General features: G+C 36.1%; 1 protein-coding gene across 3 annotated transcripts in view; it reads left to right on the forward strand.

Moving 5' to 3' along the window:
* The window catches only part of LOC123677556 (neuroligin-1-like), a 536762-nt gene that overhangs the window by 505748 nt on the left and 3082 nt on the right, over positions 1-27932 (forward strand). For all 3 annotated transcript variants that reach the window (XM_045614141.1, XM_045614140.1, XM_045614142.1), the window contains 2 exons: positions 18422-18574; positions 22161-22544. In XM_045614141.1, the coding sequence (XP_045470097.1) occupies positions 18422-18574; positions 22161-22544 (537 nt within the window). The remainder of the gene's footprint in view (positions 1-18421; positions 18575-22160; positions 22545-27932) is intronic.

Consider the following 27932-nt stretch of genomic DNA (forward strand, 5'->3'; position numbering starts at 1 on the left):
GGAGTAGGACTAGTACACTAGTATAATTGAATTGTCAAATAAAGTATAAAGATATATTTTGAGCTGTAATCGCTACCCTTAGTATCGTCACACACCAATCGAGGTAATTACTATCCCTATCCAAATTGGACAATTCTTTAGTGTGCAAACGATCCATCGTAATCAGAACACGATTTCAAACACGATGTTGAACATAGCGGAAAATTCTTTCGGACGTATATCACCGTCCACCGGTCTCATTGAAAAGCTAATTATTTCCTTCCGTTTCAACGGGGTTGTTCCACACATTCAATATTGCCACAGAAAGGGTGAAGAGTCCGAAGCGGCCAGGCCGAATTGTTGAAAATGATGGCAACAAGTGAATCTCGTACGATATGGAACATTTCGACGAATTTGCGGGATTACAAACGTTCGTAGAACGTTTGAAATAATGAAACACTTCAATTTTCACCGGATGACTTAATCGGTATTTGACATTAGGCTAGTTTTAAAACAGCAGGGTGGATTTATAAAACTTTTTCGACCAAGCCATATAATTCAGAAACTTACTGTGCTCAAATTGCGTCTTTTTGATAGTTCAGTTAGTCTTCAAAATCCAGGTAACAATAAAAGTTCATTATGAAATTCATAAACGGCTTGATTTCACTTTTAGTTGAAAAACATTTCCACATAGACCAACAAACATATTGGTGTCCACGATTTATAAGTTGTTCCTGGTTTACTCTTTGCAGAAACAAAACATCCCTCAGAATTTGTATAACAGATCTATTTTTTGAGATTTGCTACATTTAATTTTTTTATTTTCAACCTGTGTATATTTGTCGTTATAACTACAAATATAGTTCTAAAAATCATCTCTGAGTATTTATTATGAAGTTCACATTCATTCTTCACTTGAAAACTTCCTTATACTATATGGGAGACTGGGGAGTGTTGATACAAGGGGAGGTTTGATATACGTTCAAATTTCCCTCCTCGGTTCTTCGACGAAGGCGTAATCACGTGCAGTGCCTCAATGAGTGTCGAAATAGTGTTCGCGTCACGAACAAGAGTTTTCAAGCTTAAAATGTTTTTTCTGCATATTCGATGTAAGAATTTGCATAAAAAACGTAAGGCTTTATCTCTTTATCAACAAAAACTAACGAAATTCATCACTTTATTCTTGATGCGCATTTCATCTAGAACAAAGATGCCAGTAGTACAGATCTTCAATCGAATATCATAATATGTTCACGTCCTATATTTTCTAAATATGTCTTTTAGGGAGATTTGATACAGTAGATCTCACCTCAGAAGAAAAGTTTTAAACAGAAATGCAAAAACAAAAAAAAAGGGTGTTTGATGACTTGGATCCTTAGGACGAAAATGAAAAAGATCAATTTTCCGATATACTCCGAAAATAATGAATTGCAGTAGATGCAAGCTGGATTGTCATCCTCATCAGAAAATGGAGTGCTATTCAGCCTGTGCAAGTGACAGTAATAAAATAAAAATGTTAACTTGCGAATTATGTAGGTATTTGGTAGTGTTATGATAATAAAAGAATAATTTCTTCTTATTTCTTGTAACTTACTTCTTATTGTATCAAACCTCCTTTTAAGTGTATCAAGCTTGCCATGTATAGGGAGATTTGAGACACTTTGCACCGATAATTTCAAGAACCCATAATCAAGGTTGAAATTTCCAATTTCAGTTATTAAATATTGCTAAACGTTTAAACGATGTCCTTGAATTTCACTCTGACATGAATGGATTCGTAAATATTAAACACAAATTTTTTATTAACAATTTTGTAAAAAATGTATCAACCCTCCCCAGTCTCTCCTACTATATCGATAATGTATAAGGATATATAAGGAATATTGGGATTAATCAAACAGGTACTGCTTGTGAATGTCATTGTCTGAGTTCAGTGTTTGATACTATACTTCAAGAAGAAATTTTATAGTGGCGAAAACTTAATAATATCTTTAAATCGAGTACGACCAACGAACGATGTTCCTTACTGTAGTAGTATTAGTGGCGATGAAGCTGGTATGGGAGGTAGGGTGATCTGCAATACCAAAAACAAAAGTAATTCAGAGTAATTCAGAGCACCTAATATAAAAGGGTTGATTTAGGTATACCTAATTCCAAATTTATATTTACTAATAAGATTTTTATTTGTAGTAGAAAATTTCTAATCTGGTCGTTAACGATATGCATATGCAATTTTTATGTATGTCTTTATATTCTGTTAATATCAGAACTAACATGAATTAGTCGGTATTTCGAAATCAGTGCTGATAAAAATAGTTTTTGAACTCAGCACATATTAAAATCATATTTGAGAAAACTTTTTATTTCAAGAAAATCATTTTCAACATGAAACATATTCTCTATTTGGTTTCATAAAGATAGTTTTGGATACTTGTGGAAGTTGGAATTTTGATGGAACAAAATTTCCCAGTAGTTAATGTAGTTCTTGCGGAGTTTCAAAAGATAATAGCAAGAACAATCCAAAACTCTATGTTCTGTGTAGAATATTTGATTATTTCGGTCTTCACTTGACGAAAGTTCATCTTAAAATTAAAGAGCAAACAGTTTGCTGCACTTCCGCTAGCGAAAAGGTCATACAGGGTGTCCAGACAGTATATCAGCAAGATTAAGAAATGATTCAATTTGTTTTCCGTCGACGCCCCCTTAAGAAGATATATGTCTCCAAATGGTAATCCTATAATTTTCAATTTCTTTGTGTCAACTTCCGAGCGACTCTACCCCACTAATATTTTCTTGAATTTAAGTCAATAGGTACAAAAATCATTAATAACTTTCAACACCTTAAGTCTTCAAGATCGTCAGGTCCAGACTGACCCAAGCATTTAAAGGTCAAAAACATTTTTTGGTTCGAGAGATATGGGCGGAATTCCTTCATTTATGCATTTAATTATTAATTTTGCGAAAAAAACAAGATATGCCAGTGCTAACATTGAACAACTGCAGTTGAAAACATTGTGATGATTGAATATTGCTAGCTGTTTATTGTTGCTATGATTACTCTGATTGTTAATTTTCCATCGGGAAAACAAAACAGAGAATATGCACGACTCTGCCGTTGGTAGTCTAGTGGTTCTTATATATATATTTTTTTTATTTATTTTTGACACTAAAAAAAATACATGCATTCATCAGGCTTGTCGGCTTTCGCTTTACTAAACGATGCCGAATTTTATTGCCAGTTGGGGCGGCTTATGGATCATTTTTCTTTTCAATTCTTCGAACAAAAAAATTGATTCCTCAGAAGGGAATTTAAAATATTCGAGAAACGATTCCTATCCACCTTAAGAAATATAAGAAGTTTTATTATTTCATTCCACATTCCATTTAATTATAATATTTTTCATTTGTTATATCTAATTAACTACCCTTGAGAATAGAAGCGTTCGAAATAATGGTCCATCCACATAATCCGATTGTTTTACTCGATAATCTCAAAGGAAAAAAAACAAAATTTATAAGCTTTTTATAGAATCAGAACTGAGCAGAAGAACTTGAAACTGCAGGGCCCGCTCTAGAGGAGAGGCAAATAATGAAGAACGTCATTATCTACTTTTCCGAGAAATCTGGATTCCTGGAAGAATTAATTAAAAATTTTATTTTAATTTCAATGAATTTCACGAATGATTGTTTTAAATCGAATTCACTAATCTCAAACATCTTTGCATTGAGAATGTCTGCAATATCTATTCGAATTGAAAATAATGGTTCATTCGGTTGTTTTATTTAATCATACCGAAGAAAACAAATCTGAGTCGACACTCAGTAGCAAGATATGAAACCTGTATAGAATTTATATATTTCATCATTTATTCATAAGAATTCAGCTGAACACGTTCATTGTTTATTACATACCACGTTTTCTAAATCATCTGTTCGATTTAAATTCGAATCAATAAAAAATAATTACACTTAAAATAAAATTTTTATTTCTAAATTACTTTTCAGTTTAAAAGTTTCTTACACATAATCTATGAATACAAATTCACCAATCTAACCAAATGCACCCCCCTGCTTTTTTGCACCCAAAAAACTTGCAAGGGTGCCGTTTTTTGTCCGGGGCTGTAGAAACCCTATAGAATAGGCCCTGGACCCCTATTATCCAATATTAATTTAAGCTTCTGTAAGGGATGCAAATTGGATCTCTACCTAGTTTGGCTAGCGACGGTCCTGTTTTTAACCCTTCTACAAATTTAAACAATTCATTTTTGGAATATGTAGGATACTCCTAGCCCGCGAAATGGATTCACGATAAAGATCCAGATATTTCACTTATCAAAAAACCTTGTATAAAACCTACATTGTTCCATCGAAAAAATTATTCAGCTGAGCGTAACCAATTTCCAGGCCGAAACCAACGTAACTCACAAGAATGCCAAAGCGGCCACCTTATCTGGCACCATAAAATATCAGCGACTCCAGTCGCGATATAGGGGGCATAGCCAACCCGATTTTCAAACGGTAATTAATTTTCAGCCCCCATTCTGCTCACATATCAGACGCCCGTATGCCTCCATAAATAACCGCCCGACCGAGACCAGCGCCATCTACCCATCGAATAGTCCTCCTGAAAAATGATTTTCCGCCAACATTCTTCGGGAATAATTTTACAAATTCATTAATCTACAAAGCCGACGACGTTGGGGGACGTCGTCTAATACAAGATCGCTTTTAATTAGCATGATTTACGGTTTCCGGGAAGTATGAAAGGCTGAAATGTGTCCCATGAATTTTATGACGATATCTAAATCATGTCGGCGGGAAGTAGTTACTGAAATTGGTCCCCAGTAAATTTGGGCAGTGTCTAGAGATATTCGAGTAGAATCAATTTTCGGTTCATTATTCTTGATGATGAAATTTCGGTTCTGCTTGGCGAAATTACATTTTCTATAAAATTTTGTTTTCATTGAATTGAATTTCACATCAGTCGTTTCTTCACACTAAGAGTTAAACTAAAATTGAAAAGAAAAAGTCTAAAAAACACTTCTGTTGTTGGAACCTTGTATATTAAATCATCCGGTTACATGTTTTGGCATATTCGCCGAGATTAAGAGTTAAACTGTCAAAAAGATTGAAGATTCAAGTTTAACTGTGTAAGGTTAGTTGAATAGGTAAAAGTATATCATGGCTCGTTATTTTTTGATCAAAAACCATAATACTATTTCAATATGAAATTAATCGAGACACCGTGGTTCACTTCAAGATGATCAGGACGGCACTAGTTGATTTTTCCAAACCTATCATGCATCACAGAGATATATCTTTAGCAGATTATGCGCCCTTTTCTGAATGAATTTGCTTCATTGTAAAGGTTGTTTTTTTCAGAGCTATAGAACTTTAAATTGCAATAAAACAACGATGGATTTTTCGATTGACATGAATTTTATTTATCCGCAATCTTGTGGCATTACATTTTAAATATGATTTCTGGCATATGACCGTCACGGCTGGCTCGGATGTAGTCCAATCAGGACGTCCAATTTTCGATGACTTCTTCCAACATTTGTGGCCGTATATCGGCAATAACACGGCGAATGTTGTCTTCCAAATGGTCAAGGGTTTGTGGTTTATCCGCATAGACCAATGACTTTACATAGCCCTACAGAAGGTATTCTAGCGGTGTTAAATCACAAGATGTTGGAGGCCAATTCACAGGTCCAAAAAGTGAAATTAGGCGGTCACCAAACGTGTCTTTCAATAAATCGATTGTGGCACGAGCTGTGTGACATGTTGCGCCGAGCTGTGTGCTTGTTGGAGCCACAGCTCCTGAACATCATAGTTGTTCAATTCAGGAATGAAAAAGTTAGTAATCATGGCTCTATACCGATCACCATTGACTGTAACGTTCTGGCCATCATCATTTTTGAAGAAGTACGGACCAATGATTCCACCAGCCCATAGAGCGCACCAAACAGTCAGTTTTTCTGGATGTAACGGTGTTTCGACATACACTTGAGGATTAGCTTCACTCCAAATGCGGCAGTTTTGTTTGTTGATGTAGCCATTCAACCAGAAGTGCGCTTCATCGCTAAACAAAATTCGCTTATGAAAATCGGGAACAACCGCCATCTCATTGTGGGTCCATTCGACGAATCTACGCCTTACTTGATGATCGTTTGGCTTCAATTCTTGCACGAGTTGGATTTTGTAAGCACGCAAACCAAGATCCTTCCGCAAAATCTTCCATAAAGTGGATGGACACAGATCCAATTCCTGTGCTCGATGGCGGATAGACTCATTCGGGTCTCCTCAACGCTACGCTCTACAGCAGCAATAGCTTCTTCTGCACCGTACGGCGTCTCTGGGGATGCGAGTTATCAATAAGAGTTAACGTGGTGCGAAAACGTTCCATGGTTAATCGAATTAACTGCTCTGATGGACGATTTTGTCGACGATAAAATGGACGTAGTGCTCGATACGTATTCCGCAAAGAACCATTATTTTCGAAATAAAATTGCACTATTTGCAAGCGTTGTTCAGGCGTGAGTCTATTCATGTTGAATTGCCAAACCAAACTGACAATAAATCGCTTGACAGCTGTTAAATCGGTCGCCATCTTGAGCAGTAATGCCAACTTAAAGATATATACCTCGAAAAAAACACCTTCAATAATGGCAAGGTCCATGGTCCAAGCATTATAATGAAATAAAAATTCGATCGGTATTGAATATGTGGTTTATTCACATCTACTTCCGGAACCACAAAGAGGATAGCCCTTTATAAATTGATAATTCGTCTAAGGGAAATCCCAGTCGTTAATCACGAATTTCGTCAAAACTGCGAACTGTAGAAAAAAAACGGACACATGACCAATTATGAAATTTTTTTCGCATTAAAATCTCAGGCTCATCCTGCGAAATGAATTTTTACTTCCGCAATCCATCTGAGCTTAGATTAAGGGTCGAAAGCCGTATTTTTAATATCTTTCTTGTCCATGATGATGATTAATACCAGGCCGCCAGTTCACTGGGATGAAAATTCAATTAGAACCAACCCCAGATGTCATGGTCTGGCCCTGCTTGCGATCCGTAGAAATTTGCGTAGTGCTCAGAGTTGTCTTGATGGTTTTATTCTATCTGCAGATGAGAAATGTTCCCGCCGCTTATATCATAATCAGAATGTTGGATTCTACTTGAGAAAACGAAAAACTTGATATTTCCTTCGCGCTGAGGAGAAAATTGATGTCGGTATTTGTTTCGTGCTATCCGACCTTGCTAGGCTCAGGTTATCTCCCTTTCAAGGGGATTTAAAGAGTGCAGCGTAATTGGATTCTATTCATTTCGGAGGGTAGTAGAAAAAAATTCTGATCCCGGCTAAACTTTCAACATTCGTTAGTGTCGTTCTTGTAAAGAATTTCGGATTAGGAATTAACAAAACAAAGTTTCGTACAACTGCGACTTTGTGGGGGCCCTTATTCGGAAAAATGTAGGCTTCCGTTGATTATGACGAATAGTTCAACGAAAAAAAAGGTAGTTTTCAACGGTCCATGATATAATTCGATAAATCTTTTCTAGCTTTTCTTTCACTGTTCCTTCATTTATTTTAATGCATTAGTTGTATTTGAAAAGTAACGTCTAACGTATACAGGGTGAGTCTTTGACTTGTACATATATTTTAACCCAAGATTCCTGAGGTCAAAAGAAACACTTTTTTATTTTACCATTTTTTCTGATTCGGCCCGGTTAAAAAGATACAGGCTGTTGAAAATCGTTAAAAAAATGTGATTTTCAGCTATATCTCGTAAATGGTTCTATCGAAGGAAATGATTTTTGAAATATAGCTTTTTTTTTATGTGATGCATCTTATCCGAACACAAGATTCCATACACATTCTTCTGTTTCTTTATTATGAACATTACATCCCATAAAAATACCAGAAATTCGAAAAATCCAACTCTTAAGAGTAATTTGAACGTTCATTGAAGAATATTTGGCTAATTTGAAAAATAAAAGTATTCTTCATGTTTTCTCGTACAAAGCGCCGTTTTCGAATAACTTGATCTTAAAAAAAAAATTATCTGTGAAATTCAAAAAATTGGTCACTTTGGCTGAATGCAACTCTGTTCTGTTGTGGAAAAAAAAAACCACAGAAATGAATATTTACTATGATGTCATGTCTCAGATTTTAGAATTGAAGTACTAGCCAACTTAGTTTGAAAATGAAGTTATTTGAATAAGCTCACCTCAACTCCTCGATTTGATAACAAATTACTGAGCTTTGGCACAGCTCTGATAATAAGAAGATACTTCACTAAAATCAACATTCTTTTTGAAAAGTCCAGATTATTCATAAAGCCCATGTTTAAAAAAGTTTTCACAAAATAGTCCCATTATAATGACAACAATCAATATCCCACTAAAGACTGCTGCTATCGAACAATACTGTATTCTTCTTCGGCTCATTCAAACTCACATCGAAACATACCACTAGGACTAGGTACATACTAGACAAATTTTCATGTGATTGAGATTGAATACTTTTATTCTTTTGCTATTCCATAAATTCATCCTAAGAGCATATGATTGACATACTTCCAAAAGGGCCATAATTGTTTTAATGTGAAAACAAATTAAGTGAGTTGAAAGAAACTGGATATTCTATTGTGGATATTTAAATTGAATACTTCTCATTTATTTTCAATGCCAAAATCAAGATGAATTAAGTAGTAAAGTTGGCTATAATGTAGGTACACATTAAGAACAAATTTGATTACAAGTGGAGTCTAACATTTTCCATTGATTACAGAGCCAGAATATTTTACATATTGTTTCCATATTTTCATACTGATGGCTTCAAAAATATTGATGCATTTCAATATTTTTATGAGATAGTTGGAACAAATCAAATGCTTCATTTCATAACAAATATCTTATAAAAATAACAGTGTAAACTGTAAATGAAAATTTTAGGTTAGAACATAGATTATTCGAACCGAACTGCTGTGTTTATATTTGGCATCACTCGAAATTTGAAAGTCAAACTTAAAACCACAGATTACTATAGTCTGTGTTAGAACTTTCACAGATCAATATTATTTATTTGAGATTTTAAGGTTAAATGGCAATTCTTGTAAACAAAACGATATCATATAAATGAAATATAATGAATGAATGGATATGAATTATGAGTATCAGAGCTAATATGGGTGGTAGCGAGCTCAATTCGTTATAATTATCGAAAATGAAATAGAAATCAAGAGAAGAATATTTAATCTTTAGCGTCAACGAATTTGGAATAACTCATTTATTTTATTATAAACACTACTTTGTTCAACAAATGGAATGTTAAACGTGAGTTTATGATGGTTTTTCTAATTTAGTAGCTTATTTCCAAGGTTCAAAAGGTATATCTTATGCTTGAGAAAACTTCAGTGTTCCGGTTTTCAGGGGTGAATTAGCTCATTTTGAAAATTTAAAATGGCTATATCTTTTTAACAGGGCCGAATCGGAAAAAATGGTAAATGAAAAAAGTATTTCTTTTGACCTCAGGAACCTTCGTTTAAAATATATGTACAAGTCAAAGACTCACCCTGTATAATAACGGGTATTTTTTTTCGAAGTATATAACTTTAAGTTGGCATTACAGTTCAAGATGGAGACCGATTTAACAGCTGTCAAGTGATTTATTCTCAGTTTGGTTTGGCAATTCATCATGAATAGACTCACGCCTGAATAACGCTTGCAAATAGTGCAATATTATTTCGAAAATAATGGTTCTGTGTGGAATACGTATCGCGCACTACGTCCATTTTATTTTGTTTAGCGATGAAGCGCACTTCTGGTTGAATGGCTACGCCAACAAACAAAACTGCCGCATTTGGAGTGAAGCTAATCCTCAAGTGTATGTCGAAACACCGTTACATCCAGAAAAACTGACTGTTTGGTACGCTTTATGGGCTGGTGGAATCATTAGTCCGTACTTCTTCAAAAACGATGATGGCCAGAACGTCACAGTCAATGGTGATCGGTATAAAGCCATGATTACTAACTTTTTCATTCCTGAATTGAACAACCATGATGTCCAGGAGCTGTGGTTCCAACAAGACGGCGCAACATGTCACACAGACGGTGCCACAATCGATTTATTGAAAGACACGTTTGGTGACCCCCTAATTTCACGTTTTGGACCTGTGAATTTTCTTCCAAGATTTTGTGATTTAACACCGCTAGACTACTTTCTGTGGGGCTATGTAAAGTCACTGGTCTATGCGGATAAGCCACAAACCCTTTACCATTTGGAAGACAACATTCGCCGTGTTATTGCCGATATACGGCAACAAATGTTAGAAAAAGTCATCGAAAATTGGACGTCCAGATTGGACTACATCCGAGCCAGCCGTGGCGGTCATATGCCAAAAATCATATTTAAAATGTAATGCCACAAGATTTTTCTGCGGTTAAATGAAATTCATGTCAATCGAATAATCCATCGTTGGTTTATTTCTATTTAAAGTTCTACAGCTCTAAAAAAACACCCTTTATAAGACGATTCTTACATCTGAGGAAAAAAGTTGTTTTTTTAATGATAAATATTTATTTCTGCAGAATATAATTCTTCTTGAAAAACTGAAATTATATTATTCACTTCGTTTTTTCCATAAAATGAATTCCTCTGCAGATAAACCGAATTTAGAAATTGCTACCACAGCAAACACATGCAGTATTGGTAGATCATTTTCTTCAGTATTTTTTCTCATTAATTTATTTCAGCTCATTATTTTTTCTCGTTAATTGATGCTTTTATCAACCGTTTGAAGCTTTGATAGAAGATAGAACTGTGCATTGCTTATCATGGTTAAACTTTTGAATATTTAATTAGGTGAAATGTTTTATTACAAAGGTTACTATTTATGTATTGAGAATAGAAGAAATAAACAAGCGATTTTGATGCATAATATTTTTAGTGCCTTTCAAAATAATCGCCTTTAAGATCTATACACTTTTGCATGCGATTGAATCAAACAGGGAAACACCGTCTACTTTTCGGGTCCAGAAAATACGAGCTCGAATGGTGTCGCAATAATTGTGCCTCCAAAGCTGAATAACTCTGTGATTGGATACCGTGCAGTAGATGACAGAATAATACATGTCAAGATACAAACCACCACAACAATAGCGCATTTTGTACAAATCTATGCACCAACATCGACATCCTCGGAGATGGAGATAGAGGCGTTCTACGGTCGTCTTGAGGAGGTTCTTACCGATATTCCAAACCGTGACCTATTGTTCATCTTAGGCGATTTCAATGCCAAGGTCGGAAAATCTTCAGAAGTCGAGCGCGCTGTGGGTAAGTTTGGACTGGGCCAGAGAAATGAGAGAGGAGATCGCCTCTTGGAGTTTTGCATACAACAGAACCTTGCAATTACTAACACTCTCTTTAAACACCACCCTCGAAGACAATTCACGTGGCGGAGCCCAGATGGTCGAACCAAAAACCAGATTGACTACATTCTGATCAAACAACGATGGAGATCGTCGGCCACAAACTGCAGAGCCTACCCTGGAGCGGACTGCGGAACAGATCACCAACTTTTAGTTCTCGATTTCAGGCTTCGTTTTAAAATTGTGTCTCGGAAACTAATAAGAAAGACCATGATACCGCAACCATCAAAAGTCCAGGATTTTAGGCTGGACATAGAAAGTAAACTCTGCCTAGATCAGGTAGAGAGCGATCCTGAAAAAGGTTGGGAATACTTGAAGAGCATAATGGTTGAGACAGCAAAAAAACATACACCACCAAACAACACAAAGCGCAAACCATGGATTACTGATCACTCATGGGATTTAATTCAACACAGGAAAGATGTGAAGCGAAAGGCTGATGCAGACCATGCCTATAGGAAGCTGTCGAGGGAAGTCCAAAGACAATGTCGCAAGGACAAAGAGGAGTACATAGCTGGTATATGTGAGGAAATAGAGAGGCATGGGATCAGAAATGAGCCTAGGGAATTATTCAACAAAATAAAACTGCTGACAAGAGAATTCAGACCGCAGAACTGGTCCATTCTGGATGCTGGGGGAAATCTGAAGACTGATATGGATGAAATATTGGAAACATGGAGGATTTACTGTGCAGATCTGTACAAGAGCAGGTAGGACCCACCAGAAATTTCATGGCCATGTAGCTATCCCAGAGAGCCAGCGATACTACTATCTGAAGTACAAGAAGCCATTCGATCATTGAAGAAGAATAAATCCCCAGGAATCGATACCGTACCAGGCGAACTCTTTCAAATGTTGGGCGAAAAGGGTGTACGAATATTCCACTCAATCTGTACGGCTATATGGAGCACGGGAAAATGGCCAACCGACTGGTGTGCGTCAATATACGTTCCATTACACAAAAAAGGATCAACTACAAAGTGCGGGAACTACCGAACACTGTCACTTGTATCTCACGCCAGCAAAGTCCTTTTGAAAATCTTGAAAACAAGACTGAAAGCATATTTGGACTGCCAAATACCCCAAGAGCAGGCAGGTTTTGTAAAAGGAAAAGGTACTAGGGAACAAATACTGAATATCAGACAGCTGATCGAAAAATCTAGAGAATACCAAGTACCCATGATAATATGTTTCGTCGATTATCAAAAGGCGTTCGACTGTGTGAACTGGGCCAAACTTTGGACAATCCTGGTACATATGGGAGCCCCTGTTCATCTGGTATCCCTCATTAAAAATCTCTATGAATCAAATGAGGCAACTGTTCGTTTGAGCCAGAAGTTCTCGAAACGGTTTAGAACGGAACGGGGAGTCAGACAGGGTTGTGTTTTATCGCCAGACCTTTTCAATATATATGGTGAATTTGTGATGAGAAGGTCCTTGGATGAATGGTCTGGAGGCATAACGATTGCCGGGAAAAAAATCACCAACTTAAGATTTGCTGACGATACCACCCTCATAGCGGCGACGGAAGAAGAGATGGTGGAACTTCTCAGACGGGTGGAATGTGAGAGCAACAATGTCGGTTTGAAAATAAATAAGATAAAGACTAAAATAATGATAGTCGATAGATTCGGCACGTTACGGTTGACGAGCCTTCTGAGCCAATATGACCTGGTAGACAGTTTCAATTACTTGGGTTCTTCCATAACTAGTGATGGAAACTGCGAAGCGGAAGTACGAAGGCGCATAATCATGGCAAAGAGCGCCATGACCCGGTTAACTAAAGTATGGAGAGACCGCTCGATTTCTAAGAGTGTAAAAGTGAGACTTGTTAGAGCTCTTGTCTTCTCTGTCTTCCTGTATGGTGCTGAAACCTGGACTATGCGGTCGTCTGAACGTCAGAAAATTGACGCGTTTGAATTGTGGTGTTGGAGGCGAATGCTGCGAATACCTTGGACAGCTCATCGCACTAACGTTTCTGTTTTAAGTGAGTTGAAGATAAGAACCAGACTATCGTCCATCTGCTTGCAGCGCGTTCTTCAGTTTTTCGGTCATATAGCCCGCCGAGATGGAGACAACCTGGAGAAACTAATTGTGTCGGGAAATGTTCCGGGTAAGAGAGCGAGAGGTAGATCACCGACTAGATGGACCGACCAAGTTCAACAAAGTACGACCCGCCCATTCTTTCAGGCTCTTCGAGATGCAGAGGATAGAGCGAGGTGGAAACAACTGACCGAGCGTATAGGAGGGAATCACGATCATCAGCAATGATGGAACGACTAGAGAGAGAGAATCGTCATTCGAAATATTTTTTCCAGTCAGAAGCTTCAACCGTATCTTCGGGTAATGAAAATCGTTATCCCTGAAGTTTATTTTTAATTTCTGGGAAGAGGAAGAAGTCATTCGGAGCCAAGTATGGGATGTAAGGTGGATAATCCATCAATTTAATTTTTTGTGTTTCCATTTGAACACAACGAATGTGTATTTACTCATTCGTTGCATTTGATGTGTGTGAGCTCGCATTGTCATGATGCAAGATGATTCTTCGTTTTGGGTTTGTTTCTCTCAATTTACCGAAAACTTCAGGCAAACAAATGATTTCATACCACTTTGAATTAACGGTCTTTTGATTTTCAAGAGTCACAATTGCCACAGGACCAGTTTTCGCGAAGGAATACACTACCGTTTGCTTGTTTAGATTTCGAGAACGAACAACTTTTGTTGGCTTTGCTTCACATTGAAAAACCCAAACTGCCGACTGGCCTTTTCTTTCTGGCAGATATGCATTAATCCACAATTCGTCACCTGTGACGATGTTGTATACCTCTTTGGATGCACCACAGTTGTATTTCGAAATCATTTTACAACACCAATTAATACTAGCAATTTTTTGATCATCATTCAACAAATGTCGAATCCGACTTGCACAGAGCTTCCGAACACATGTGCGTGCAAAATCTTATGAATACTATTCCTGATATGGCACTTGATGATATTTCCTAATAAGTTTTCGCACAGCTTCAATATTTTCCGTCACAACGACTGCTTTTGGACGACTTTCTTTAACTTCGTCTGTGAGCGAACTACGTCCACGTTTGAGCTTGATCGCCAAAAGTTTAATTTAGTTCCATTTCCATTTTTTGGCTGAGATGAAATACATATTCAAATATCAGTAAACAACAAAAATTGTGCTCGTACGTTAAAACGTTATGAGGATTTATAACACAAAAAGTGCCAAATTCAACGATGTCAATATGAAATTTTACCTGGCAATAACAGTGTTTTCAATTCTCAATCCATAAATAGTAGCCCTCGTAGTTCAATTTTTGTTGGCATTTTGTGATGAAACATTTATTTTTGATTTGTTATTTGCCGTTCTATGAATACTCACTCCTTCTAATAGGTACGCTCAAAAGTGTTTGTATAGGAGATTTTCGTCATAACCATTCCTAGCATAAAACAATTCATTGTATTACAAAGAAATTCTGTATAGAACAATGTATATTTCCTAATTGAAAAATCTACTTGACCTTAAAAAAGATTATAAATAAAACTTCAAGGTCACAGTCAACGTCGGCATTCGATGTCTCCCTGAATAATAAGAAATTTTTATTTGCAATATTTTTTATCCAGGCTCTTCACAATTATTTCACTGGATAAAGTCAAATGGAGAAATAACGATATGTTTGAAATATTGAATATATTCGGAGCTATTGAAATCATCATTACTTCATAATTTTCACAAATCTCTACGTGCTATACTCGCTAATTAAACAACTACTAATTGATTGGCAATCAATTCGGATTAGTGTAATTACCTATCATTATTTGTGCACATATGTATCTAACACTTCCACGCAGGCAGTTACAGCTGTATACAAAAGCGCATTCTACATAGAAACATGCCATGAATCAATTTGATTTGAAATGAAAAATAACTTTATAGTCCAGTCAACTTAGCAGTTAACGTCGGAATTGGATATGCCCAGTTAGAAACTATGAACTTATATTTTGATATCCTGTAAGTCTTCTCAAAATATAGTAGGGTGTCCGCGAATATTAACATCTAAGATCAAAAGTCACAAAAATCGTTTTTACTTTTCAAATATCTCGTTTCTTATAGGTTTTGCTATTTGTCCTCATGATCAATATTGTAGACAATAAAATTGTTCCGAAAGTTTTTCTATACGTTGAATCGTTTTCGAGATAGAGGGCGGAGAGCATCATTTAAAATGAACCTATTTCCAAGATGCAGAATTAGAGGCACTTATTGGTCAAGAGTCGTGTCAAACGCAACAAGAATTGGCAGGATTATTGGGAGTGACGCAACAAGCCATTTCAAAACTCCTGAAAGTCATGGAAATGATTCAGAAACAAGGAAATTGGGTGCTGTACGAATTGAAGCCGAGAGATGTTGCTGCATCGTATTGTGACTGGAGACAAAAAATGGGTTCATTACGATAATCCTAAACGAAGAAAATCATGGGGATATCCTGCCCTTGCTTCCACTTCCAAAATCATACTCAGTATTTGGTGTGACCAGCTCGGCGTAGTGTATTATGAGTTGTTAAAAGCGATTGAAACAATCACAGGCGATCGTTATCGAACGCAATTAATGCGTTTGACCGAGCATTGAAAGACAAACGACCGCAATACAATGAGAGACATGATGAAGTTATTTTATAGCATGACGATGCTCGACCTCATGTTGCGAAAGTGGTCAAGATATACTCGGAAACGTTGAAATGGGAAGTCCTACCCCACCTGCCATATTCTCCAGACGTTGCTCCCTCGGACTATCCCTTGGTGCGATCAATGGCACACGGCATGGCTGAACAGCACTTACAGTCTTATGAAGAAGAAGAGAAAAAATGTTTTTTCAACGTGGGATTCGTACGCTGATCGAAAGATGGGAGGAAATAGTTGCCAGCGATGGACAATACTTTGAATCATAAATCTTCAATCAGTCTTTTACAATGAAGCCTCGAATTTCAGAAAAAACGGCGGAAGAGAAGTTATACATACGCCTATGTTTAAAAAACTGATGACTATAAATACCAAAAAACCTATAGGAAACGAGATATTCAAAAAATACTTCCAAAAAACTAATTTTGAGGCCTTTGTGTTTGGATTCCAATAGTCGCGGACACCCTACCATCAATGGGTTTTGAGACAACTTTCAGGATGTCCGAATACGAATTCGAGTACGAGTTCAGAATTGGGTATGTCAAATTCTGAGATTTGAACCTGCTTCTTATTAAGATGATTAGACTTCATAAGTTTGGAACTTCGGAAGTCATTTGAAAATTCTCGAAATCTATTCTGCAATGTATAGAGATAATCAAAATTATGTTATATTTGTGAAACCTAATGAAGAGATGATAGTTTCAATTCATATATCTTGCCATAAACAAGACAAATGTCGAACAAAACAACCTGCAAACTGGAAATTTTCAGATTAGGTTCAGATTTCCAATGCCAAGGTTAACAGTTCGGTAATGGGTAAAAGCCGACTGAGGTTTTCGTGAATATGGCTGTTCGAACTTTTGTTTTCCTGTAACTCAAAACCTGCAAATTCGATCAGGACGAAGTACTGCGTTCAGTTGTAAAATATATAATTTTCTGAAAATTGCAGTGAATAAATCTGAGTTGAGATTTTGCTAGGTGATGTAGAAAAGCAGTTTCAAGTTTTTTGTGAAACTAACGGATGTTTTACTTCGAGGTATATAATTTTAAGTTGGCATTACTGTTCAAGCAACCGATTAAACAGCTGTCAAGTGATTTATTCTCAATTTGGTTTGGCAATTCATCATGAATAGACTAACGCCTGAACAACGCCTGCAAATAGTGCAATTTTATTTCGAAAATAGAGGTTCTATGAGGAATACTTATCGCGCACTACGTCCATTTTATTTTGTTAAGCGATGAAGCGCACTTCTGGTTGAATGGCTACGCCAACAAACAAAACTGCCGCATTTGGAGTGAAGCTAATCCTCAAGTGTATGTCGAAACACCGTTACATCCAGAAAAACTGACTGTTTGGTGCGTCTTATGGGCTGGTGGAATCATTGGTCCGTACTTCTTCAAAAACGATGATGGCCAGAACGTTACAGTCAATGGTGATCGGTATAGAGCCATGATTACTAACTTTTTCATTCCTGAATTCAACAACCATGATGTCCAGGAGCTGTGGTTCCAACAAGACGGCGCAACATGTCACACAGTGTGTGCCACAATCGATTTATTGAAAGACACGTTTGGTGACCGCCTATTTCACGTTTTGGACTTGTGAATTGGCCTCCAAGATCTTGTGATTTAACACCGCTAGACTACTTTCTGTGGGGCTAAGTAAAGTCATTGGTCTATGCGGATAAGCGACAAACCCTTGACCATTTGGAAGACAACATTCGCCGTGTTATTGCCGATATACGGCTACAAATGTTGGAAAAAGTCATCGAAAATTGGACGCCCAGATTGGAGTACATCCGAGCCAGTCGTGGCGGTCATATGCCAGAAATCATATTTAAAATGTAATGCCAAAAGATTATCTTGCGGATAAATAAAATTCATGTCAATCGAATTCTCCATCGTTCTTTTATTGCAATTTAAAGTTCTATAGCTCTGAAAAAACACCCTTTACTTGCTCATCGCATCATCAGAACGACTAAATACAAAATTTCGAACAATTAAATAAATTACGTGATAAGTGAAATGAAACAGAATTAAAAACTGATAAATTAATATATAATTTAATGAATAAATTAAAGAATGAATCGCACTGAATCTTCAACAGTTAGGATTGATTGCTGATGATACTCGGATATTTAATCATTTTCTATTTGGCACGAATTGGTTCAGTTCGAAGATATACTTTGTATAAACGGCGCCTCGAATTCTGCGAATTGATTCCATCAGTCCTAAAATACTGCGAGCTCATCTCTCAACTATTCCGCCCCGTTGGTTATATATCCTTATCAATAATCTCTGTATGTGAATTTTAGGAAATCGAGCGGAAACAAGAAATCATTACAGAGGGCACAAAATGTCGCTGTGGCTCAACCTCATACCGCAGCTACACCGACCTGGCGAACCTGGGGACGACATCTCAATGAGGCATCATCATTTTCAGGAGGAGGGAGATCAATATTATGACGGTAAGACCGCCGATGTGGGTTTCGTCCATTTTTCATGCGATAAATATTGTGGCTGAAATATGGGACGAGTTTCGCAAGTCAATGCGGAGAGAAATGTATCCATTTGGTTTTTCCACTGGACTTGACGAAAGAAATTTATGCGCTTATACAGGGTGTCAAGTAGAATTTGAAATATTGGAAAACGTTGTAGTTAAGATTCAAGTTTAAAGAAGTTTCGATATGAGTTTAACGATCTCTTTAGCTTCTCTTTTCAATTTATGTATACTTCTCCAATTGTAGACGGATGTTTCGTGATGAACATTCAGATCGGACGCATATTGAGACGCAGCCCCGATGCCAGACATTGCTAAATACTGCATTTGGGTAATAAATATCTCGCATTCGCGTGCGCATATTGGGAGATCGTTGGGATCGATTTTGGTATTCTTTGTGTTGAAGCTCAGGGGTTGTTGTAAATCATTGTTTTGATTCAATTAGTTTACAATTAGTTCTTGTTTTGAAACGTTGGAATACCTCGATTTCTACATCTGAACCTGATTCAGATACCGAACTGGAAACTATCTGAATATTTTGAGTATGAATTCACTCGGAAAGTACTAAGGTGTACAATAATTCAATAAATTTCAAGATTTAGTTTTAGTATTTTCAATTTTAAATAGTTTAACCCGATTGAATTCATAGGTGTAGTCATGAAAGGCTAGATTATTTCATGAATTTTAAGATTTTGCGATATTTCGTATCTGAAATTCGTAACTACAATCAAAATAAGATACTCTTTAACAAATTTCGGCATAGAAATTGACCCTGACTGAATTTCTTTCCTTGAAAATTCTATTATCGCTCTCTGAATTGAACTTTCAATACTAATTAAAAAAGTGAAAAACCAGAGATGGATAATCATGCACTGCCTCCCAATCAATTTCTCTTCCATTTTTGTTTGAGCTCCGAATCATATTTATTCATCTTCATGGCTGCTGAAGAATACAGGGTTAGAACCAGGACTAGTGGAACACAACAAGAATATCGAAAACCTTTAGAAATACAGGGTGGCTTAAATTACTCATTTTTTTCTGGAGAAAACTTCACGAAATGCGGTTTGTAGCCATTATCCAATATAGAGATTCCAATGGTGTCTTCATATTTTTTTTTGTTTTCCATTATATCAGAGACGCGATAGTCAATTTCTTTCTCTTATGAACGTCATATTGGTTATACTTATGAGGTAGAAAAGAAAAAAATAACGAATTCAACAATGTATCAAATCAATCAAATTTGAACTTCCTTTTTATTTTTTTGTTCAAGTAGTAGGCTGGTGTTAAAATTGTCAAATAGCTTGTTATTTTGATCAGCTGTAATGGGAAATCATCACTTGAGTTTTGTTAAAACCTGAATCCTGTTTTATAAGTAACGGCCTATTTATTACATTATCATGCTGTTACCAATACTCTACATAGCGAAAAACTGGCAATGTCTCTAGAACTACTACTACTTAGACTCTACAAAAATATGGGGTCTAGCTACGCAAATTTGAACTTCCTTTTTATTTTTTTGTTCAAGTCGTAGGTAAGATGCATAGAATTCCTGGTGTATGTACTGATTTTATAACCGATTTTGTTTCAGAGTTTTTGAGATATCTACCTGTTGCTTTGGTGTAGTGCTTCACCAGAGTTCAAATTCCTGCTATCTGACTGCCGCCGTTCAAAAATGAAATACTGATTTTAGGGTTTACGAACTTTCACAATAAATCACAAATCAGTTCCTATCGAATTTCTAATGAAATGAATGGAATATATGACAGAGTATAAAAGATTTTTACGAGCATAGAATATAAAGTACTATTGTTCTATACTCAAAGGTAACGAGAGCCGAGAATCGAGAGGAATTTCAGGTATAATAAGACCTTTATTTTCAACTGGTAAACACCAAATTACAGAAAATAATTAACCCAGCAATAAAAACCAAGGTACAGCTCAAAATGAGATGAAAAAACAAAAAAAGAATACAGAAATGAACCGACAATATCGATTCACAATAATCAATTACAATAACAATATTTTATTGATTTCCCCTACATACAAAGTAGAAAGGAAAACAGGTCATCCAAAAAAGAAAAACACAAAAAAAATTCAAATATTGACTTCATTATCCCTACTTGAACAATAAAATTCTTCAATATTGTATGGCTCAATATGTAAAAGTAAAAGAAAACAATAAAGAGACTTCCCGAAAGACCCATGACCATATAGTTAACCTTTGAATGTTCACTGGTAAACTGTAAAAACATTTTAATTCCCATATATGCCGGTGCGTTTTCAGTTGAAGACAAAGAATGAACCGGAAAATTAAATGGATGTATTCTTCTAGTGTTATTAACATTTAAATGACTACAGAAATAATGCTGCTGTTTATGCATGAACATCAGATCTTATAAATGTATAATCCAAAGATAGTCAAAATGTTATTTTGCTTGAACTTACCACGATTGATTCTCTGACACCTAGACGGAATATTAGGCCGATTTTTGCGTTCTCATAATCTGATGAGATCCAGAACTGCAGAACTGAAACATGGCATAGTAAACCGTTTTTAATACATTAACATCAACTTGATCTCTAAGAATCCTTAATGCAAAAATGACCGATTTTAATTCCTTATTAACTTCTTCTACATGGCTATGATATTTCATGAAACTATCTATATGAACTCCCAGAAACTTAACACATTCGCTGATTGATACTACAGTATTTCGGTAGGTTATGGTCTCTGGGTAGTAAAGATTGGCTCTTTCAGTCTTGAAAATAATACATTGGGTCTTATCATTATTAATCACAAGCTGATTTTCAATACACCATTCATTTACTCTATCCATAGTATCCTTAAATTCTCTTATACCACTGAAAATGTTCAAAGCCGAGATGATGATGTTCGCATCATCCGCAAATAACAAGGACTTGATGGAATGAGAAAAAAATATGTTAGGGAGGTCATTGATGAATATAACAAAAAGCAAGGTCCCAAGATACTGCCCTGCGGCACGCCTAACTCGATAATTCTCTCTGAAGACAGGTAATCACGTTTTCCTTCAGACACACCGACTTTTTGTTTTCTATTCCGAAGGTAGCTCTCAATTAGTTTGAGTTGTTCGTCCCGTATGCCGTAAATACTCAACTCGTAGAGTAAAAGTTTATGATTTACACTATCAAATGCTTTGGCCAAGTCGAGCACCATAGCTATGGGTACCTCACCTTTTTCAAGTGATTCGAAAATCTTGCAAGTAAGTTCAAAAACAGTCGTTTCGGTACTCTTTCCCTCAATAAATCCATGCTGAATTATAACGATGAATGCGCCATCTAAAACAGACGCGATCCCTCGAAATCAAGTAGGTATAAATTTGAAAAATCTCCGCTTTTGTCTGAAAATTTTATAGGTATAAGTGGATACACCAGGTTTTCTATGCATCTTAGGCTGGAGCCAAAACTGTCAAATAACTTTGTTAACAAGTTGTTACGTGAAAGCATCAGGAACGCCCTGTTTAAATTACATCATTTATGAAAATTTCAGAATTAAATTCCATTATGTTTTCCAGGATCTGTCCGAGCTCAAAGCAACCAGAAACCATCATTCATACATGCCTTAGCAGAACCGGCATTGACAAGCCGTACTGCTGCACCAAATCCAACGTCTTCAACGCCTTCACCACCGAAATCTGATACTGCAGTTCAGGCAACGACCACCGAGTGTCCACCCAACTCCACTCTAGCGGGGCCCAGCATTTCGAAGAACACGCATAACCATCTGCTCAAAAAAATTGCATCTAGTCAGTTTCAATCGTACACGACAGCCCTAATGATCACCATTGCCGTCGGGTGTTTCCTGTTGTTGTTGAATGTTTTGATCTTCGCTGGTATTTATCACCAGAGAGACAGGGGCAAGAAAGAACAGAAGAAGAAGGAAGAACAAGCGGAAGCAGGTAGGAGAAAGATGCCATAGAATAATTTTGATGATAGTATTTTGGCGAGGCTTTCTCGAGCTAAATACACTGACATTATTAACCACAGTGGCGACAAGCGTGGTTTTTGATTGGCTGAGCCTAAATATGGCGGCTTTTTGTTTACATTGTCCATTTACCTGATTTTTGGGATTTATTCAAAATGTAAGGCCCATTTTCTTTAGTCACTGTAGTATTCTTCAGTTAAATCAATTCGTTCTATATACAATCAAATACTATCATGCCCAATAAATTTGATTTTGACGTGTTTCAGTTCAGTCAATTGTATTCTTAAGTTTTATGGTTTCATGTCCCCAGTCGCCATTTTTAGGCTCAATTGGAATGAAAAGTTGCCACTGTGGTTGATAAAGTCACTGTAGAGCCAAGTAGCGTAGGTGCGCCCACTCTATTAGGATTACGGTGTTTCGAGATCGTTGGTGGACTCAGTTGAGCAATCCACTGATCTCTGCCCAAGACACCTTCTCACACCATGGTGGAGAGGTGACTGCACCAATTCGGGGATTCTTTATGAACCCACCGATGCCTCGCTAGAGAGTCACGCGAAGCCAGCAACGCCACCTCTCGGGGATGAAGAGTCCCTGCAGTATATTTTGTGTCAAGGTTAGAATGAAAATCTGAAGTGATTGAATCATTCCGATGGCGAGCTTGAGGAATCCCGAGCATCGGATTTTCGTCCTAGCAGAGTAATAGACTATAGTTTCTCCACGATTGTTGAATGAAACAGAATACGTTTATTTCTTGATTGTTTCGGTTTATACTTGGCAGAAATTCATCGTAATATGATAAAAAAGTAAAACATTTTATTTCTGTTTATTCTTATTGATTTCACATAATTGTTTCGTTAAATTACATTTTGACTTCATCAGGTGACTATAGTAACCGAGTTAGTTACCAGTTAAAATACTCACCTGACGAATCAATGGTTGTGTAATCAATAAATGAACTATTTTGCTTCTTAATCATATATAAATACGTTTGATTTTTATGGAAAAATAGGAAATCAGAAACATATCTCAAACGTCAAAACCTACACATATTTGTTGTTCAAGACAATGATTCAAATTGAAAACTGAAGCGGAGATATTTGGTGAAAAATTTTCTATTAAAAGGTATTCAGAAGATGTATTCTCATGTCTATTTCAATGATGAATCATGATAATATAGCAGAAACACGTTTTCTGAGAAAAATTCTGTCTTCTTTGCCTTTTTTCAAATGTATGTGAAGGGTATTTTTTTGGAGCTATAGAATTTCAAATTGCAATTAAACAACGATGGATTATTCGATTGACATGAATTTTATTTATCCGCAAGATAATCTTGTGGCATTACATTTTAAATATGATTTCTGGAATATAAACGCCACGGCTGGCTCGGATGTAGTCCAATCTGGACGTCCAATTTTCGATGACTTTTTCCAACATTTGTGGCCGTATATGGGCACTAACACGGCGAATCTTGTCTTCCAAATGATCAAGGGATTGTGGCTCATCCGCATAGACCAATGACTTTACATAGCCCCACAGAAAGCAGTCTAGCGGTGTTAAATCACAAGATCTTGGAGGCCAATTCACAGGTCCAAACGTGAAATTAGGCGGTCACCAAACGTGTCTTTCAATAAATCGATTGTGGCACAAGCTGTGTGACATGTTTCAGGAATGAAAAAGTTAGTAATTATGGCTCTATACCGATCACCATTGACTGTAACGTTCTGGCCATCATCGTTTTTGAAGAAGTACGGTACAAAGATTCCACCAGCCCATAAAGCGCACCAAACAGTCAGTTTTTCTGGATGTAACGGTGTTTCGACATACACTTGAGGATTAGCTTCACTCCAAATGCGGCAGTTTTGTTTGTTGACGTAGCCATTCAACCAGAAGTGCGCTTCATCGCTAAACAAAATAAAATGGACGTATTGCGCGATACGTATTCCGCACAGAACCATTATTTTCGAAATAAAATTGCACTATTTGCAAGCGTTGTTCAGGCGTGAGTCTATTCATGATGAATTGCCAAACCAAATTGAGAATATATCGATTGACAGCTATTAAATCGGTCGCCATCTCGAACAGTAATGCCAATTTAAAGTTATATACCTCGAAAAAAAACACCCGTTATATCCTTTGATATCTGAAAAAGTCTCAAATTTATTAGCAGATTCACTAATTTTAGGTAGATTCTTTTGAGATCTGATTTGCTTGATGAATCAATTTTTGTTTGATGAACGCTAAATATTGAATTATGTAATTCAAAAATACATGAGACGTTTCGGACTATACATTCCTATCACACATTCTTTATATCATTGAAATAATTTTGTAATATTCAATCCATAACAAGTCATGGAATGAAAGCCAGTTGAAATGCGCAGGAAACTACGTTATGCAGAATTATTATTCCATATCAAGTGATAATACTAACATGTGATCAAATTTTAATTAGGAAAAGCTGTATTATTCTATGGCAGTCGTGGAGTAAACTTGTTTGTAGTTTTCCACTAAATTCGTAGAGAATTGTACCTATTCATTTTCAGAATGATTCAATTGAAAGGAAGAATGATCTCGTTTGACTGTTAGGGATTTTGATAGGATAATTAAATTGAAGAAGTGTGAATATGAATTAGTTAGAAACAGTGTGTGTTTGTAAGTCCCCAGTGGTCTCATAAACAACTGAGGTGATTATGTTTCCATGAATGAGTATAATAACTTGTGTGAGGGCTGGAGGTTATTACATGGTATGATAATTCGTTCGAAATGTAAATTTGAATTAGTTTTGAATCGTGCGTTGCAAAATGGCGAAGGAGCTGGTTAATTTCGTAATAACTAGTATTGAATGATATTCATTCGAACGAGCCAATAATATCTTTTGCATTCCGGAATGAAAGTTTGAAGAAAAATTCTCTGACTAGCTGAAAAAACTGTTTCACTGAATTCAAAATCGAAAATATCTTCAAAGAATGAGATTTAACTCATTCTAATAGAATTCGTCATATTTAACTCTTTCAGGCTGTTATTACTATAACTTAAGAAATTATTATTATTGTTACGTTAATGATTGAGAGGAATCTGAAAGAGATACATAAAGAGTTTTCTCTCATATTTTTCAAAAAATTTTCCGAACATTTCGATTCAGCAGTTGACCATGAGGAGATCCTGTTGATGAAAATATAATTTTTTTGTTGAAAACTATCCGATCCAAACAGCTGAAATTGATCCATCAAAGTACATTTATATTATCCTTTTTTATGTAAATATTCATTTTAATAAAAAAAGATCATTTATTCATTATTACTGCTCCTTAGAATTACCACCAACCAAAACTGAAAAAGCTAATTCTATTTATTTTTAACAATTTTCCCTTCAATTTTGAAATTTTGAATTCATCACACATATTATATAGTTTGATAACATGTATTACTCCAGTTTTGGGACAAAGAAATAAAATATTTGGGACACTCAAAATTCAATAGGTTCATACCTATTTCACTATGAACCCCAGGGCTCTGTTATTGAGTTATTTTGTATTAGGATCAATTACAGAACAATGTTTAGGAAAACTGTAAAAGTGCAAAATTAGTCTGAATGGTCAAATGAAGGCCTATTCGGGTTATCAACTTTTTTTGAAAATTTTAAGTTGGTTCCAAATGATCAATGGAAACAAATGATAAAGGTGGGACCTACTTTTGATTTATTTCGAATAAATAAGGTTTACTATGTCACAAGCATGGATGGAAGCCTACACTTTTATTTTTCTGGATGAAACGTTGTTTCGTTCAATTATGAAGATTCTTTTCATTTAAATTGTTGATGATTCTCTTTGGTGTTGGTTCAACATTGCAATAAAATGAAAAGACCAATCTCGATTCAATTATGACATCACAAAGTTGGCATAATTACGAGGGTCGAGGACTGCTATTCTCACTGGATTTCATGACGTTCTAGAACAGGTTGAATTTTATATTATTAGTACACAATTTCTTTGAAACCTCTAGATAGATTCATATGTTAGATTCGATTTCTAAGAAGGGCATTCAACTCATATCTATCTAACAGACAAATTCATAGTAATGTTGAACAATTTGACTTACAACTTCAATAATGGTTGTATATTTGTTCGTGGATCATTAAACAGTGCAAACTCTTATGTGAATTTCTTTTCATTTTGCGTAGCTAATCATGGTTTATTTGAACCTGAACGTCATCCGCACTAATATTACTCTAGAGTACATTGGTTTTGGTAATTAATTTTGTTAATTTTGCTAAGCTAAGAGTTTTTCATGTGTTTTTTTATAACCTTACTGTTTAATACTGACCTACTCAAGGCATAACATCCTTGGGTGGAGTTGAGCTGACTTTACAACAACACTCCATCCATCTCAGTCTCTCGATATATCCATCCAATGATCATTGCCCAAAACATTCATTTCTTTTGCTTGGTTATCTTGAGGTCGTCCAGAGGTCTTTATCTGTTGGTGCAACCTACCATATGTGCCTTGATATTCTTCCATCTGAGAGTTTTCTGATGTGTCTCATTTGAGTGTTTGGAACTCATTTTCTTCACTATGTCACAAGTATAGGCAAGGTATTTCCGCTCTTGGCTGGTTTTTATCCCCCAACTTCCTGTCACCCCATTAAAGGCACGATTTTCAGAAGGACTTTGCTTTCTTATTCGATCTTTGTTTGCAACTGTTATGTCTCACCACCATATAACACTACTGGTCTTATAACCGTGTCACAGATGTTGATCTGGGTTTGACTTATGAGTTCTTTTGATCTTATTAGGTCGAAATAGGCTTTAGACACATTTGATTTCTGATTGTGTGCTCAAAGAAACTCGAATATACCCTTTCAAAAGTCACTGATAGTGTTATTCTGTAGAATATTGTTCCTATTTTAGACATTCTAACCTCTGTGCATGAATATCGTTTTATATCCTTTCAAACCTTCTGAGAGTTCACCTCATTCTTTTTTCTACCATCTATATAGTCTGCAAAAAACAAAATTCAATTTAGACTTCCTTATTAGAAATTGAAATTAGTGCTTCAATTTCTGCTCTTCTGATTTTAAAGCTTATTTGGATAATTTTGTTGAAATTACATATTCCTGCTTTAATCCATCGGTTATTCTGAATATCTCTGAGTATTGCTTTCCAACAATAACCATCGCCTCGTGATCCTTCCATGCATATCCATATCAAAATGACCAGCTTTTTGGAGAAGCCAAATTCCTCCATAGCTGTATCTTTGCATTTCCTACTCTGTCAGCTACCTGTTTGAAGTCAATGATACATTTGTGTAGGCTTGGTTAATCGATCGTCTAGAGGTATTATTCGATTACCTGGCCTTTCGTCTTT

This window comes from Harmonia axyridis, chromosome 4 (assembly GCF_914767665.1).
Source record: "Harmonia axyridis chromosome 4, icHarAxyr1.1, whole genome shotgun sequence".
In the NCBI taxonomy this organism is placed as follows: Eukaryota; Metazoa; Arthropoda; class Insecta; order Coleoptera; family Coccinellidae; genus Harmonia; species Harmonia axyridis.